The 18,807-nt window shown below is 34.0% G+C and overlaps 1 protein-coding gene across 2 annotated transcripts in view; it reads left to right on the forward strand.

Annotated features, from left to right (window-relative positions):
• KYNU (kynureninase) overlaps positions 1–18,807 on the forward strand; it is a 124,890-nt gene that overhangs the window by 37,310 nt on the left and 68,773 nt on the right. For both annotated transcript variants that reach the window (XM_074302011.1, XM_074302012.1), the window contains exons 4-5: positions 7,388–7,470; positions 14,348–14,409. In XM_074302011.1, the coding sequence (XP_074158112.1) occupies positions 7,388–7,470; positions 14,348–14,409 (145 nt within the window). The remainder of the gene's footprint in view (positions 1–7,387; positions 7,471–14,347; positions 14,410–18,807) is intronic.

An 18,807-nucleotide genomic window follows, 5' to 3' on the forward strand; every position in this document is an offset into this window, starting at 1 on the left:
AAAAATAGTTAAAGAATGCATGAGGGGCAGTTAGCTGGTACAATGGACAGAGCACCAGCCCTGAAGTCAGGAAGCTCTGAGTTCAAATGTGACCTCAGTAAAGAAAAAAAGAATGCATGAACATTTTTTGTGTGGTACGGAAATGGTGAGGGGTCACCATTTTAATAAAAAAGCTGGAGAGAGCTCTAGAGAAAAGCAAAGTTTATTGTACATTCTCAAGAGAAGGGCGTCCCACCCTACTAGTAGACAATCCAAGAGAGGAAGCACCTCCTGTGGGCAGGACAGTACCTTTATTCCCTAATGCAAAACACCCCCTCCCACCACTGACCCTCATCGTCATTGGCTGAGAGTCTTACATTCTAAACTCGAGATCTACCCATGAAATTGAACTTGACCAATAAGTACATAGTTGCCCATATTTGGATGAAATAGGGAGAGGATATCATAGGAGGGGAAGGCAATGCCCTTCAGAGTCCTTCAGGCCTACTTGAACTCTGAAGTAGATGAAGCCTTACTCGATTTTCACAACTGTCTTGAAAGATCTCACCTCATCTCATTCATTTTGAATTGAATAGACATGAAGCTAGATATTTGTCGGTACATGACAAAATGAGAATTTCTATTTCCTGTGTAATTGTTACTGTCACATTTAGCCTTAGGGATTTTCTCATGTAAAAAACCCATGGATTTCAAAAAAGTATGACAATCCTTATTGATTATAAGCACACATTTTTCCCCAGAAGTTTTGTTTGTTAATTGGAAATATGAAGTTGTAAACTATTGTAAGAACTTTCAAAATAGAATAGATTTTCCTCTTTCTAGGATAGTTTTAGCATGATCTAAGCTGTGAATAAAAAGGCTAACTAAATATGAAAAATTCTCCAGGTTCTTTGCTTTCTGTTTGCTTTCTAATTTGATTTTATAGCCATACGATTGAGACAAACATTGTCCCTCAGACATCACTGTAAACATAGAGTTGGAGTGATTTGATTTCTCTGGTATATGCTGTTATAATAAATTAACTGTCTTTCATGTCTTCTTTTCCTTCAGAGAATTTATAAAGAGAGAGTTCTTTTGCTGAAACTCTTTAAATATTTTTTTAATGATAGTAATATACTCTTTCTCAAGTACAATGCAGATGTTTCTAACTGTAGTTTCATCTACATCAACTTTTTCTAATGATGGACCATGTCATGTAGTGGCTTATTTGTGTAACTCCACATTCATTTTCGTACTGCAGGCTCCCAGGCTGACAAAATGAGTAGACTTTGTGTATGATATGGGAGGTATTGAATTCAGAAATGTATCTTTAAAGATTATTACCAAAAAATGTCTACCAGCGTTAGAAGTAAGGTAGCATAATATTCAGTGATATAAATTCTCTGAGGCAGAGCATAGAATTTTACTACCTAAATGTAATAAGATATATTGTGCTATCAGCAAAGGCTATAGAGTTCTATGTGATTAAAATAAAAAAGATCCAAGTATCTGCCTTTAACTACCATTTAAGGATAATGATTTTTGTCTTTAGCATTTATATTGGAAGTGGAGAAATAGGCAAGCTGCAGGCAATCTAATAATAGTATGAATAATAATAACTAACTACTCTACTCTTTCTTCTTAGTACTATGTATTGTTTTGTCCTTTTAAAGGTAATTGTCATCTTATTTAAATCAGTCTTTATCTTATATAAATCAGTTTTTATATTAATTTTATTTTTATATACTTTGACACATTGATGTGTATATAATTTGATTGTTACTTTTAAAATGGCATTACATGCCACATATTGATGAAGGGAGATGTCAGTATTCAATCCATCCTAAGAAAGAAGTGAGGTTAAAAAATGGAAAACTCAGAAAGAGGAGAACTATTTCAATAACATTTTAATTATTTTGCATTTTGCTTTTGACTTTGAGTATTTTAAAGGAACGAGGATTAAGATTAGGTAGATCTGTAGGTGTCCGGAATGGTGTTTTTAAGAGAATTGATCCCTGAGGCAAACTGGCAGAAGACTCTGATAAAGATCAGTTTAGCTCCAAGGTCCCACCATTTGGGAAGGTGATCTAGGCAAACAAAAAGGTGGTTAAGTCAAACTTCCAAGACTCACCCTCCATAGAAATCTCAGGCAGGCATATCCCTGGGTTAAATTTTCCCTATAAAAATCAACCTATGGGCCATCCCAAGACCTGCCTTTGGATCAGCCTACCAGGGCACTCTACTTTGGGGTGTCTTTCCTCTTCCGCTTTGTGTGGGACAAGTGCTAGACCCCCTTTTACCAAATTTTTACCAAATTCAGATACAAAGCAAAGCCTTTATTTAGTCCCTGTAGGGAGGGGCCCAGACACACCTGGAAGCTATCCCAGCTCCCACCATGAGCTTGACCTGACCAGCAGGAAGTAGAACACCCAGTTAAATAGGAAAAGACCCCAATCTTTTCATTGGATAGACTAGAGGGACATAACCATCCTTGGACAATGTTGTCTGCTTCTTGTGGGTCACATCACTTCTGTAACTTCCAGAGGCTCTGACCTTTAGAGACCATATGACTCCCTGCAACACAAGCTCTAAGACTTGATCTTCTGCCTCTGGGAATAGGGATCATGTGAGTTAGTCTCACACTTAATCCAATTAGTCCCATTCACCTTTCCCCTATGCCATATGGTATCTCCCCTAACTACACTAAGCTTCTCTTCTTTACTGAGAAGTCTTTTAGAGTCCTGAGTCCATTTCAGAATTTAGCCTTCCAGCTACTTGCATACCCTAACCTCTTGGGGTGATCCTTTTCTACTGGGTAATTGTGAATTCCACTGAGGAACTTGTCTTTCATATGTTCTCCCAACTCTATTTCATATTTACCATTCCTAGTGTCTATTGTATGTCTTCATTTTGTCTGCACCTTATTTCCCTAAATAAAGTTAACTTTGCCAAAGAGAACTGTCATATGAATTTTTACATGACTGAATCCCAACTTTTGGTGTCTGCCATCATTTGGTGACAAACCCCACATCAGATCATATAAAACGCATGTTTTAAAATCACTGTACTCAAGTATTTGTACTGTTTGGTCCCTTTTCCCCTTAAAAAGAAAGTTAATTAGAAAACTTTTGGAAAACTCCTATTCCTACTCTTAATTGCCAGAAGCAAACATTTTTGAACCAATTTGGGAGGTGGAATGAAAGTCCTTAGACATTTGATTCACAAGTTTAAAAATATTGTCTTTTCTAATGTCAAACACAGCTTGGTGAGAATGATGTAGGCTTGACTTAGACTGCTTTAATTTTCTTCATAGCCTTTCATTGAATTTGGAGATGTCACTTTAAAATTACAATTAATGGTTTGCATAACCCCCTAAGACATTTACTAGTTAATTTCTTTCTTAAGAAAAACTCTAATAACTCCCATTCTCAATGCTTAACCAGGCCAAGCCCCAGTTAGTCTTTGCTTGGGTCCAGAGTGAAAGTAAATAGCAATTGTTTCTGTTTTTGCAGAAACCCTGAGGCTTTTTCCCTCCCTCTCCTTTTTTTTTTTTTTTTTTTTAAAGTAGGTAAAAGAGACCATTCTTTGCCTTAAGTCTTACCTACCCATAATCACTGAATGGGCTTTGCCTCAGTCAAATTGAGAGCTGCTAAAGATTTTAGCTTTAAAAAGCCAAAGAAGATGCCAACAGGGTCATTCTCAATTATCTTGATTTATATCTTGCCACTGGACCCAGATGGTTCTAGAGGAGAAAGTGAGCCTGGTGATTTTGCACAACCCTCTCTCACTTAAATCCAATTCATTTGCTTGTCACATCATCATCTCCCTGATATTGCTTAGGTTGAGAAGGGACCTCTAAAGGTTGGCGGTCACAAACTGGTGTCTCAAAAGAATTTTCAGGGTTGAACCCATCTCCAAGTCAAGGGGCAAAGTTTATTGTAATTGTAACCTCATTTGAAGCAGTCTAAGTTCCAAAAGAATTTGGAGCAAGAAGACACATTTTCTGAGTTATTCATGTCATTGATATGCTAATTTTATGGCTTAAAAGTACAACTGAAGAGTGGTCTCAGGAATTTGGTTATCACTGACTAGCAGATCTAGGGCTATCCTAAAGCCAGAAGACTTTATAATCATTGAAAGGCAGATTGTTAGAACTACAACATTCTAGAATCAGAGGGCCTCAGGATCACAAATATATCTTCCCTAAAGTCTAAGAGAGAAAATATTATTATATTCCTAGGCCAGAAGACTTTTGCAGTCACTGACAGACAGATTGTTGGAATGATAGCACTCCAAGGTTGGGGAGAGGGGAACCTTGGGATCACAGATTCAAAAGCCAGAAGATTTTAGAATCACTGACAGATTATTAGAACAGAAGCGCTCTAAAGTTTTTTGGGGGGACCTCCCTATTACTGTCTCCCCTAGAAGCTACACTCCTTCAATGTCATGGCCCTCTTCAAGAATGAAGGCAAACAATAATAATAGGTTTCTTGTGCATAATAAGTAATTACTAAGGACTTCTTGATTAATATTGTTCTATGAATCAGTATAAGGATAGTCACAACTTTTTTTCAATTGACATTTAGAAACTGTTTATGGAGAATCTTTCCTATAATTGCACTTGATTAACTATTATGGACTATATCTCTACATAGTTCTCTCCTCTGAAAATCAAAAGTACTAACTAACTTTATATTTTAGAAATTTTAGCATTTAGGCACTTAGTCATAGGCTACTATAGACTATGGGATATTGTTATTGCTTTATGAGTATATGTCATGTTTCCTTCAATAGTCTCTTTAATGTCAGGTACTAAATCTTTACATATTTGTATTCTCTAGCATTTATTATCACATTGAGTATATAATAGTAATTAAATAGATGTTAATGATGGATTGATTGGTTGTTTCCTGGTTCTGACATCAGGATTAAATTTGGAAGAATATTATAATGTAAATTCATCCAATATTCTTTAAAAGTCAGCAGAGGAAGGGCAAGCAGAAAGGCAGATTTATAAAACATTCTCAAGAAGAGTCTTGAATCTCATAGTCTCCCAAAAAATCTGACATGAGAATTAGAGGTCCAGATAAATGATTTAGCCAAAATCATCAGATAATAAGTAGCAGAACTGAGCTCTGAACCCAGGTCCTTTCATTATAAATCTAGTATGCTTTTCATTTCATTTTATCATATTGTTGAGGTTGGAAAAGGAGGACATACCGGTGTCACAAGATGTCCCAAAATAATTGGCAGGCTTGTACCCATTTCCTAGTCAAGGGGCAAAGTTTATTGCAAATAATACCATTTCAAAGTGGGCTTGAATTTCTAAAAAGAAATTAGCAGAGAAACAGCAGAGACATCTATCCAGCTTCTATCATTGATAGGCTAATTCTATGGCTTATAGGTAGGAATGAATTTAGTTTTCATTGACCAGATTATTACGACCAGATTATCAGTCAGCAATGAATTGAAGAGTGCCTTATTCACTATTGTCTCAGGAGTTTAATCTGTGGAATTATCCTTAGACCAGAAGCTATCTGACTAAGGAATGGTCAGAATCTGACAGATGGGATGTGGGAGTTTTCTGAGGCAGATTCTGGGTATGAAAGTAAGTAGGTGTTTAATAGTTATTTATTGATTATTAGCCGGAACATATACAACTAACTGAGCAGACTACTGGATTTAGAGTCAGAATCCCTAGTTATTGTTCTCTCTTTGCCATAACTAGTAGTATATTACTTGTGTATAAGTCATTATTTCTCTGATCCTCAATTTACATATTTCCTTAATCATTATCATAGTTATACTACTTATCTCACAAAGTTATTGCAATAATCAAACTGGATAATATGCATGTAAATATTTTGTAATCATAAAGCAATTTTTGAATTATCTTTATTACTTTATGCATAGCTTGTACTTGGGTTGGATAAAACACAAGATTTAGATGTACTTAGAGGAGAATCTTGGTCATAATTCTGCCACTGATTTGCTGTATGTTCTTGAATGACTTATTTATCCTTTCTTATTTTCAATTTTCTTGCCAGTAAAATTAAATATAGTAAAATTTCTAATCAATAAAATTAAGACCAAATTATCATAGGATCATAGATTTAGAATAGTAAGTGATCTTGAAAGCCTTTAAAATCCTCTAATTTTACAGTTAAGCAAACTGAAGCTCAGAGAGATCGGGATTTAATAGCATCTCATTGCTTCATTTCAGGACAAAATTTTATGAGTTTTTGTCCTTTTTTGTGTTTCATATACCTTTTTATATGATTTTCTAACCATTCATTTGTAATTTTTATTGAGAATTCTTCTATTTCTTTTGAGTCTCTAGATAATAATTAATATACTACACTATAGAAAATTAAATAAACTCTATTGACTATTAGCTTTCAAACTCCAGGAGTACCAAAATGTTCCATCCAAATTGAAGTACTAATTATTCCCTGAACGCAACATTTTAACTTCCCCCTCTATTCATGAAAACTATAACCTGTCCTTAGAACATACTTCTCTTATATACCTCAGATTTCTTAACTTCCTCTGAGCTCAAATCTGGTGTCACCCCCTCTGTGAACTCTTCCCTAATCTTCTGAGTGATAATATTCTTTCTTATAATACTTCTTTCAAGATTTCTCTCTTGACTCATCTTGTTCTATTTTGCCTAGTACATAATGTATTCCAACCCACAGATCTTAAGGGTGAAGAATTTACCTGTTTAAATCTTTGTGCTTAGAATATTTTAGGTACTTAATGTTTATTGAATTGTTTGTTGTAATTTCCCTAGCATTTAGTCAATTTCCTTATACATAACAAACATTTAATACATGTAGTAAATAAAATACAATTTCTAGAAAAAATTATAATGAGAAAAAAGATGGAGAGAATTACCAGAAAATCAATCAATCAGGGAATGATGGTTAATATAATCAATATTTTTCAAATGCTATTTATTATAGGTATCATACAGATGATGACATTCTTCAAACCTATTCAATTTGCAGTTATGTGATTAAACTGTTAACTTTATTTTAGGCTTTTAGTCCTTGTCCTTCTGATCTTAAGGCCAGTAGGTAATAAGGGGTTTACAAAATTGATTTCATAGTAGATGATCATATTGTAAATGAAAGAAATCAGTTCAAGTGCAGATAAAATATAAAATATATCAGACTTAAATATTGAAAAAACAGGCTAATTAATTTTATTTTCCTAATGGAAAAATAAGCAAAAAATCTGAAAATAAACAAGTTTAAAGAGTTATTGTTATTGTTGCTTACGAATTTTTTTTCCATAATTACAAAGAAGTAAATGAAGATTGGTTTGGAAATCTGTCAATTTCTGATGCTGAAATTTTTCCCCAAACAAAAAGCTCAAGTGTTTCTGTGTCCTTTTTCCATTTCAGGGGAGGTTATGGTCATGAAATAGGAAAACGTCCTTGGATTACAGGAGATGAGTGCATTGTGCACCATATGAATAACATTGTAGGTGAGTATAAATAACAAAAAATATTTTTAAAAGAATACAAATGGCTTGTCCTAGAGCTTACACATCAGTTGTAAAGGAATTGATTTTGTGGGAGTAATAATGATAAGCTTCTGTTTGTTCCTTACTGCATTTTAAATTATATCACTTGTTAACACTAAAGGTTAGCTATAGGTAGTATATGACTAACACTGGGCAAAGATTTTTACTGCATTATGTATAGTGACCTAAACTGCCTAATCTGGCTGATACAAAACAAAAACAAAACAAAACAATATACCTTATATGCTGAAGGATTTCCTTAATGCTTTTATAAATTTCTGTCTTCTTTCTCCCCACCCCTCCTTAAAAAGATAAGGAAAACTTGATGAATGGAAGAATAGTATTATCCTTTATGTTCTACATAGTTCATAGCACATAACAGAATCCCTTTTAGACTTTTAAATTATTTTTCATTTGTATCTATCACTGTTTGATGTGTTGAAAGCATATATCCACTGAAAAACAGCACTGTCCATTCTACACTTGCTGTTTTCCTCTCTACATGCATGATCAGTCAGCTCTTGTCTCAGTCACACATATATTCATCCTCTTAGTCAACAATTTATGGTCCTATTAGATCCAATGAATGAAGTGTAATATAGCTATTTTCTTTTATCATTATCACATGTACACATGTACAATAAGTGCTTAACAAATTGATTGATTAGCAGTGATTCTGAGCTCTTTTTCTAACTCTAAATCCATTATTCTAGGAACCTATGACATTTAGCTTTAATTTGCCCTGTTCCAGTTTTTAATATGTGATTTTCTTCAATTAACTGAAGATTTTTTTTTTTTTTTTTTGGCTGAGGCAATTGGAGTTAAGTGACTTGCCCAGGGTCACACAGCTAGAAAGTGTTAAGTGTTTGAGACCAGATTTGAATTCAGGTCCTCCTCCAGATTTTACCCAGTGTTTTACCCATCCATTTTCTTAATTATTCTTTCCAGTTTTGTGTCTGCTGCAAATGTAATAAGCAAGACATCTATACCTTTATACAAGTTAGTGATAAATATATTGGATCTCATAAGAACAAGAAAATTTCTTAGATTCCATTGAGTGGAGATGAGTTAACAGCTAACATTAATGATAAGTCTTGGATTTTGATCACTCAGCCAATTCTGAATGAATAAACATACTTATTTAGCAGTTTCCCTCATTTTGTGTGAAATATTATTCAGTAAGAAAATGTGACTTATAATTGTATTCAGGTTTTAGCACCCAGGAACAGTTTGTGTGATTTTTTTTTTTTTTTTTCCCTCAGATGGAGCCAATTAACATCATAATAATCCTGGATTAGATATGCATTGTATAAAATATGGGTTTAATTCTGCTGTCTTAATATTGACTGATTATTTAGGAGTCATTTTGAATTTAGGCAATAGTGGAAAGAACACAAAGAATTTTAAAAGCATCTATGAAATATCCTTATCTATGAACATGTAATTTTTTTCATTCTCCATAATAGCTAAAGATAGGAGAATAACTGGGTTTCCTTTATTTTTATGTTTAATATCAAATCATAAACTAAATTTTAGTATTACTTTGGGCTTACTATTTAGCATTCTATGAAGAAAGGACAATGTTCCTAGCTATATTAAAAAAAAAAAAAAAAACTGAAGCAGATACTGTGCTATAAGATTTATTCATAAAGGCACTAAAACCTGTAACAGATTTCTTTTTTTCCTTTAAAAGTTTATAGTTCTATAGCAACTTATTTATTAAATAGGCAAGCATTTTATTGTTAAGGTGTTATAGAATTGAATATATATCATAAATGGAGTCAAGAGCAGTAAAAACAAGTTTCTTTATCATGTCCAAACTGAAGAACATAACTGAAAAAAACTGGAATTGATTATCTAACATTGTAGGGCTCACCTTGAGACGAATGGAATAAAATGGAATGACAATGTATTTTACCACTTCATTCTACTCCTAGTATATTCCTATTAAATCAAAATATTAGAAATTGGTGATTCTTTTGTCTATGTGCAAGAATGAAAATGACAACAATTTAGACATTAGTATGAAGAAATAGCTTGGTATAGTCAACAGAAGCATCAAGTAATCTTCTTAAATCATTTGCATCATCTATAAAATGGGAATAATAATAGTTAATTACCTCATGAGGCTTTTGTGAGTCCTGAATGAGATAACTTTTTTGGAATGCTTTGCAGATTTTGGATAAATAGATAACTTTGACCTATGATCTTATTCATGCAAGAGAATCTCAATCAGTGGAAAGTTCACCACTGTTACCAATCATCTATACCTCTGCATCATAGAGTCGTTGAGAATTACTCAGGATTCTAAGAGGTTAAATAATGGCATATATAGTTTATCTCAAAGGCAGAACTTGAACCTAGCTCTTTCTGACTTGATTCAAGACTGGCTTTCTATCCACTATGCCTTGATTCTGAAAGTTCTGTGTAAAATTGTTATTATTATTGTTGTTGTTGTTGTTATAAGTATCAGAGAAGCAGTACTTATCAAGTGCTCTATAGTCAAAGTTCATCAGATATGAGAGTAAAATGCATCACTGTCTGCCTTAACACAATGATAGTTGTTTGGAAAATTTAGGTAGGATAAGGCTTATAAATTCTATATGAGAAATATAAGTTCAAGTATAGGATTTGGGACTAGTGTCCTTCTCACAAAAGTTGTAATAGGAAGAAGACAGACTTTATTTTGGCTTTTGGATTATAGTCTTTGGATATTGTTATAGGTTAATTAAATCAGAGAAAATTAGTTCCTATAATAGTTTCAGTCACAAATGGCAAAAATTGTCTTTTGAAATGGGCTAAAATTGTTTTGTGATCATAAAACTCACTAAATGAAAGCTTTATATATAATTTTCAAAAGTCATGAGCTTTAAATGACAAATGTGGGGTCATTTAATTTTGAATATTGTCAAGCAAAGAAGGTGATATTTAGATTGAATTGTTATTTTATTTTAAAAAGCCACTTCTTTTGTTTTGTACAGCAAATCATATTCAGGAATATATTTCTTCCAGTTTGATAATGGGCTCATTGATTGAGAGCTGGAAAGAATGTGGGAAATAATTTGATCCAACCTTTTATTTTGTAGATGATTAAAATGAGAATCTGAAAAGTAAAGTGAGTTATCCAAAGCCTACAGGGAGAACACTAAAATGCAAATCTCTTCAAATTGAGTGTTTTTTGTATTAAATCACATTGTTCTGTAGAAGATGAAGATTAGCACTAGTGTTTAATGAACAAAGATATGAAAAATTTCCATAAATTACATGCTAAGTTTTCTTTAATATCTCTCATTTTCAAAACTTAAAAACTGTTGATATAAGTCAAGGGGAATACCATTTAAAATAAAAGGCAGTAAATGGATTATACTTTGTTTTTCAATTTATGGGAAATTTTCTTTGTACAACATTGTTTCTGATTTTATTCTAAGTACAATGAACAGCTTCAGAAGATTCAATTAACCTCACTCATGGCAGATTTTCTTTAAAACTCCAAGAAAAATAGACGAATAAATATAAGTTTGCTACCTTTCAATTTATCTTAAGGAGCCATGGCATCTCATGGTACATAAATTAGCAAGATGTTAGAACTGAAGGGCATTGTTGAGATGGTCTAGTTCAATTATTTTATATTTTAAATTATTGCAGATGTTTAATAACTTGCCTGAAATCATAGAGCTAATAGTTAATAGTGAGATAGAATTCTACCCATTGTATTTTTTTTTTACAATTCACATAATTCACTAGTTACTACATACGCTTCATATTTCTCTTTAAACAATTTTCCAATAATATATACTTGTGATAAAATATTGATCATTTGAGGACACTAAGTTATTTATTTTTTTATATCAATTACTTAGATAAAGCTTTTTTCAGATATTATGCTATGATGAAAACAGAAAAACGTTTATTTTTGTACTCATTTTGCCATTTGTAAATTTTATGTAATCCTTTTTAAAATGTTTATTTATGTAAACATTTAGTCATTTTACTGACCAATTTCTATAAATTGTGGTCAAGTAATATGTAGAAAAAGGCATGGTATAATAGATAGTTTTGTACCTGGAAGTTTTGTATCAGGAAGACCTAATTTCAAATTCTAACTCTAAGACTTATAGTTAAGGAGGTCTCTTAACCTCTATGAGTTTCTGTTCCCTTATGTGTAAAATAGAAATGATAATACTATAATACTCATTAATTGGGTCATTATGAGGCTGAAATGCACTAATATATGTGAAACACTTTATAAACATTAGAATGCTATATAAATATAAGCTTATTGTAAGCATTACAATTGTTCTCCTTATCAATAATTGTAATTAAAGGAACCACAGAATATTAAACAATGTGCAAAACAGTTTAAAATTTTATTCCCTAGATCTTTATTTCTCAAAGTTTTATGCTCTATAACCTTTTGAATGGGGCAAAGACCTAGTAAAATATACATTGAAATTGCATCTACTGATCTCTACAAAATTATTGAGCAACTAAAACATACAACCCCCCTCTCCCCTGCCAAAACTCTGCTTCATAGATTTAGAGTTAGATGGAAATTTTGGGGCCATCTAAGCCAATTCTCTTATTTTAAAGTTGAGAAAAGTGAAGCCCATTGAAGTAAAATTACTTGCTTAATGCCACACAGGTGGCAAATTGAAGGACCAAGGCTAGAAAACAGGTTCTCTGATTACAAACCATCACCCGTTTTTCTACATCAATTACCCTCCCAAAGGTGGTGAGGAAATACCAGTAACAATGCCTACAGACCATTTATTCAGGTCAGAATTAAAAATAATGTAGTGGCAATAGCATTTAGAAAAGGTTATATATTGCAGGTTGGGCAGAGGAAAGGTTGATAGATAATGTAAAAAGTTCAAAAAGAAAAATCAAAGGAAGAGACCATGGGGTAGACACTGTTTCCAGTATGAAAATTCTAGGAGAAAAGTAAACTTTTAGAATGAAGAAGTTTCTATTTACAATAGTAGAATAATTCCAGAGAGTGTGAAGCCTGAAGAGGAATGAGAGTTGAAGGATAGGAAGGAGTCAGGTTATGAAGGACTTTAAAATCCAAGCAGAGGATTTTGAATGTGATTCTGGAGATAATAGAAAGCCACAGGAGTTTATTGAATAATAGAAGGCTTGGGGGGGGGGGGGGAATGAAAAGGGCCAGATTTGCATTTTAGGCCTACTGAATAGTCAGCGGTGGGGACATACCTGAGGCAGGGAAACCTTTAAGCAAGCTGTTTTAATAGTCAAGGTATTAGCTGCAGAGCACCTTTACCAGGGTGGTGGCTGTATGAGAGAAGATAACATATAAGAAAAAATTCCAAAGTAGACAGGACTTGGCAACTTATTGGATATAGAAAATAAGAGAATAAGGAGTCAAGAAGAACTTCTAAGTTTTGGGTCCGGATAACTGAGGGGATGGTGGAGTCCTAGTAGATAATTGATTCATTGATGGTCTTGGCTAACATATCTGAGCAGAAACACAATTAATATTGGAAATGGTGGAATGAGACCATTACATTCCTCTTAGAAGTATTCATCTTATAATTAAGGAGAATAAATCCCACGATATTTTAATACTTACCAACATATTTCATACTTCATTTGTTTTTTAGGTAAATTGAGAAAGTATCAAATTATGTTACATAACATTACAGCTTCTATGACAAGAATTAGACCTATATACTCTATTTACTATATATATAGGTTTATATACTCATCTACTTGAAAAATCCAATCAAATGTGGATGTGTTCTCACTTTCTTCCCCTGAAATGACCTTTCTAATGATCCATATTCCATGACACTATTAGTCTCTTTGTATAAACGTAAAATTGATAGTCTTATTTATTTTTAACATATATATCTGTATCAGCAATAGATTGGTAGAATGCTGGAACTAGAAAATAAATCAGACATCATTGAATACAACCTAATCATTTTATATATATATATAAAACAAAAACACAACATTACTCACTAGCGTACTTAATTTATGCTTTCAATTCTGAAGAAAATTTATAACTTGAAAAGAAATAATGTGCTTTCAAAAAGGAAAATTAAGAGCCTCAAAGCAAAAAAAGTATTGATTTTTTTTTTTCCTGCTTTGAATTCTTAGGTGTCCTGTTTCCTCTTGTCTATGAACCTTCATTTGGTTCCTTTACCTTCCTTTCATACCAAAGAACTGATTAGTAAGAATTAAAGATGTCAGATATTAACAGTCAAGTTGGAGATATAGATTACACTTTTCCCTTGTTGGCTGGTATACATCTATATATATCTCTGTGTGAATGGATAAAATGAAAGCTTTTGTATTCTAGCTATTTTATCTTGTAAACTGTTATGTATTTCAATATAATAATGGAGAATTATGTTATGCAAAGAAGTCTTCTTTTATTAAAGATGCATTTTAGGGAGACATTACTACCACTAGTATAAAAATGTGATTAGTTGTAATATCTTTTTAGCCATATTTTAGAGGCATACTTAACACAAAAATGTACTGTTTGGGAATTTGGCTAAGAATGTAATAGTATGAATAAATCAGTTGTTAGTTTACAGGAATGAGAAAATACTTTATTGTCTTGTTTTTATTTGCTGCATCAAAACTGAAAAAAACTAAGTGCATCTGTGTCTTTGTGTGTGTGTCTGGATGGTGAGTGAGGCAACAGTGTAAGCTTCTATTTCATTGTGGCAACCCTCAAAAATATGTGCTTGCCTTCAAGGCCATTAAGAAAGAGTGACTGAATTTTATGTATTCTCTTTTTCCACCTGCTCTAATAGAGCTTATGAAGGATCAAAAGAAAAATCTGATATAATGTTTGTTTACTTTATAGGAGCTCATAAGGATGAAATAGCCCTAATGAATGGTCTGACAGTTAATTTGCATCTCCTACTGGTAAGTTTGCTTTCCCAACAATCTTTAAATACATTTTTGGTTCCCGAATCTGATGTTTCTTTATCTTTAATTCATGAACTTGTGGTGGTGTATTTATTTTTAATAAGTTGCTAGATTATTTTCAATCTTTGCTAGAAAATGCTAGATCACGATATAATGCCTTTTTCATAATCATAAGCTTCTAAGGGCCTTGAGATCAAGATCAATTTTTATTTAGAGCATAAGGAATAAGAGCTATAGAAACAGCAAGAGAAACTGCTCTTAAAGAATACACAAAACCAAATTTTGTTTAAATTATAAGAGACACTAAAAAAAAAAAAAAAAAAAAATTATAAGAGACACTGATCTTTTCTATCCCAGAAATTCTTCTCTAAATATAATCTTCTATCAACAATACCACAAATCAAGTATCATGAATTTGGTATTTTGGGAGTTTTCATTTTTAAGCATGAAGAGAAAGAAATGAATGAAAAGATAATGAAGGAAATCTGATACTTTAATATCCAAAATATTTATAAATATTTTTGATTTGGGATCTTATCAGTAGTTTCACATTTCTGAAAGTTTTTACCATAGAATCTAAGTATTTTTGTGTGCACCTTTACACACATTTGATAAACTTTAAAAAAATTAAAATTTTTAAGTTTTCAAAATGAAAAATTTTCTAAATTTTTAGTACTTTAATTAACTTTTACCTGTGACTTTTAAACTTCAGAATCATTTCCAACATACTATAACAATATTTTTTCTTTGTAATTATATATATGTGTGTGTGTGTGTGTGTGTGTGTGTGTATTTATGTGTAATTTTTATGTAAAGCCCAATGAATAAAGCAACTCAATCTGGCAAGCATATATATCATCCTGCTCCCACATCTCTCTACTTAGAAGAAAGGCAAGAGCTTCCTCTTCTTCTGAAACCACAGTTGGTCATTGTAATTAATAGGAATTCAGTAACATTTTAGTATTATTTTTGTTATTGTTTTAATAAAATAAATAAAAATAAATAAAAGGTTAGTGTCACTGAGGAAAAATGACTGTAATGTAAATAATCCTAGTCTTCATAGAAGTTATTCCTCCAGAGGATACACATTGTAAAGAAAGGCTGATTATGATTCAAGGGATAATAAATGACAATGACAAGATCTAAAGGAATTTCAAAGAAGCCTGAAAATAAGCTGAAGGCAGAGAAGCAAAACCCAAAACCAATCAAACAAAAACATCATGCAGTTTAATGAAGCTGGCAAACTAAAAATAAAGAAATTTATTCAAAGTTACTTTTGTAGAACATGATGTTACCACATACCAAGATAAGATCTAAATGAGTTCATGATTTAGACATAAAGAGTGATTATTATAAGCAAATTAGAAGACCAAAGGATAGTCTAAATCTTAGATCTGTGGAGAAGGAAGGAATTTGTGTCCAAAGAACTGAAACTCATAATTGAACACCAGGTACATAATTTTAATTATATTAAGTTAGAAAGTTTTTGTACAAAGAAAACTAATGCAGACAAGATCAGAAGGGAAGCAATAAATTGGGAAATCATTTTTACATTTAAGGATTCTGATAAAAGCCTCATTTATAAAATATATGGAAAATTTATAAGAACTCAAGCCATTCTGCTATTGATAAATGGTCAAAGGATATGAACAGACAGTTTTTAGATGAAAAAATTAAGATTATGTCTTATCATATAAGAAGGGGCTCTAAACAACTATTGATCAGAGTGATGAGAACTAGATAAGGGGTACCTAAATGAAATTAGGTTTGAGGTCTAGTGTCAGCTTCGGGGTACAGGGAGTCAGAGCTCCCCTGTAAACTCCTTTAGATTCAGCACAAGGATACAGTTAAATGAAGTCTACTAGTGGTGCAAGAGTCCCCTGTAAAGGAATTTACAGACCTGAAAACCTAGATTGATAAAAGAGGTTTATTATGGGGTTTAGAAGTAAGGTTAAAAGGTGTTAGGTAAAGAGGGAAAGAGCCAGGGTAGTTCCAGTGGGCAGGAATCCTTTGACATGGCAGACATATGGCTGCCATGTTTGGGACCTTTGCAAACTCCAGTTTGGCTCTTTTATAATAGGTGGCTTTGGACAAGCTGAAGGGGCTCATGGGTGGAGTCCCAGGTTGGTTTCAGGCTGAGTTTCAGCCAGGGTTAGAATTTGAATAGAATTCAATGGGTTTCTGGTCTGAGCCTGATAACAAAGATGAAAATTGTTTGTGTTTAGGGTGGAGTCCCTTCCCTGAGGCAGAGTCTGAGGAGGTTTTAAGAGCTTTGGGGTTTCTTCACCATTTCTTCCCTTAAGCAATTAAAATTTAAATTAATTTAAAGGAAAAGAAGACTTGCAGCAGTGTCCCTCATTGAGGCAGGGTTGAAGATTTTCTCCAAGGATCTTCAGAGTAATGGGGTCCCCTCTTCATTCCCCCCCTCAAGCAGTCACTTCCAAGTGCATCTGGGAAAGGGGGCAATGATCTCCTCTTTACTGCTTTGAGCTGACAAGGGTCATAGAGACTTGCTGTTTCATGCCAGAAGGTGAGGCGTGAGGTGTGGAAGATGGCAGCAGGGCATCTGAGGGCTGTTTGTCAGTTGTTCCCTAGTCAGTAGTCCCATATTCTCCAGGCTGAAGGGCAGCTGAGAATCCAAAGTTTGAAGCCTAGAGAAAATAGATCTTGGGAGCAGATTAAAAGTGGGGTGTAATCCAGGGTGGAGATGGTGACATTCAGGAATGAGAAAACGAATCAGGTCCCCTCTGTGGGCTTCTTGTAGAATGCTGATGGCCCATCTAACTATTAAAGGGAAGTAGGAGAAAATGCTAAGAGCAAAAGATTATATATAGTCCCTAGTCCAGGAAAGCTAATTTCTCCCAGATCAGGATTAAAGGGTGTGGACTCTAGTGGATTTAATGAACCACTGCTCTTTTGTGAGGCAGGGTCTGGGGATGGGCGTATCCCCGCTTGTCTGGGCTGTAGATCGAGATAAGAATGCAGTGTAAGATCTTGGAAATGTTTTAACTGTACTGCTTTTCTTTAAAATAATAGGGAGTTGGTTCCTCAATCTTACCAGAAAAATAAGCAAAGATCCTGAACTTTTCCTCCTACTCCTCATTCTTTACAGAGAGGGGTGGAAGGGGTCAGAGGGAGTGCACAGTATCAGTGCTGTGCACCCATTTACTAGCCTCTGAGGTGTTCAAACTGTCCTGGGAGAAAAGGGAAACAGGGCTGGACCCCAAATCCCTCCCAGGGAGCAGGACGCTGGGGGGGCCAGGTTAACCCCTGTGGTGTTCGTTGTGGTGGTGAGAAGGCAGTTTCTCCTGCTCGAATTCAGGGCAGAGATTGGGGTCTCCTTGGACAATTTCCTATAGGCCTAAGTCTGGGAGAGATTTGTATTGAAAGAAAAGCATAGCTGAATGGAAGAAACATTGAGTTTTCTTTTTGCTTTGAAAAAGTGTGTTGGGTGTATTTCACTAGTCGCCTTTTGTCTGAGGGCAGAAGTGTTAAAATGCAAAGGAAGCTCCTTTCAAGGTGGGTGGAAGGAGATGGGATACCTTTCAGCTAATCTATTCAGTATTCAAATTATGAGGTGGAGGCGTTTTTTTCTAGCCAAGTGTGTCTCTGCATTAAGAGAAGTAATAGGCCCCCAAAACCTCAATTCTACAGCTTTTCATTCTCTTTGGGCATCCCCAAGAGAGAAATATGCAAAACCTTTTAATTTTTGTCAAGTTCTCAGGAGTTTTTTTTTTTTGCCATGACGTCTTAATGGAAAAAATACCCAGCTGGAGCATTGAGTTCCAAACAGTGTCAATCAGGTCCTGATAAATTTAGCTGTTCACCTCGCTATACAAAGGGTGGGGCTTTTAAAAAAGAAAAACAAAACCTCAGAAAGACTGAAATAGACTGAGGCAGGAGCAGTCAGACTACTGAGAGCTGGAGTGAACCTCCAGAAAGAGATGACATAATTGGGGGAGGCACCTCAGAAATGGGAGAGGCATCTTGATACGACAGTATCTGACTTTCAGATAGCTTGAGATGGGAGAAGCATTCTGATAGTCTAAAACATAAGTTCTTTTATGCTTATCAAGTATTCCTATAGATAAAGAGGCTGGGAAGATTTTGCAGAACTGAAAAGCGGGAAACTGAGGCAAGGCTGAGTCAGGATAATTAGGGAAACTGAGTCAGGACAATAAGCCAAATAAACCAGATTAAAACTAGAAAAATGCAAGGACTTGTGGCAAGGACCAGTTTCTCCCTTATAACCCCAGAATTATTAGCATCGAATAGCACTCCTCATGCAGGGAGACACACAAGCCTCCCTGTTCGAATCTCTGCAGTTGGGGAGCATCTCAGCCAGAGATGGACAGTCTGAGGTCTGTAGTCATTTGTGCATTAAACTCAGCCTCT

Source organism: Sminthopsis crassicaudata, chromosome 3 (assembly GCF_048593235.1).
Source record: "Sminthopsis crassicaudata isolate SCR6 chromosome 3, ASM4859323v1, whole genome shotgun sequence".
Classification (NCBI taxonomy): domain Eukaryota; kingdom Metazoa; phylum Chordata; class Mammalia; order Dasyuromorphia; family Dasyuridae; genus Sminthopsis; species Sminthopsis crassicaudata.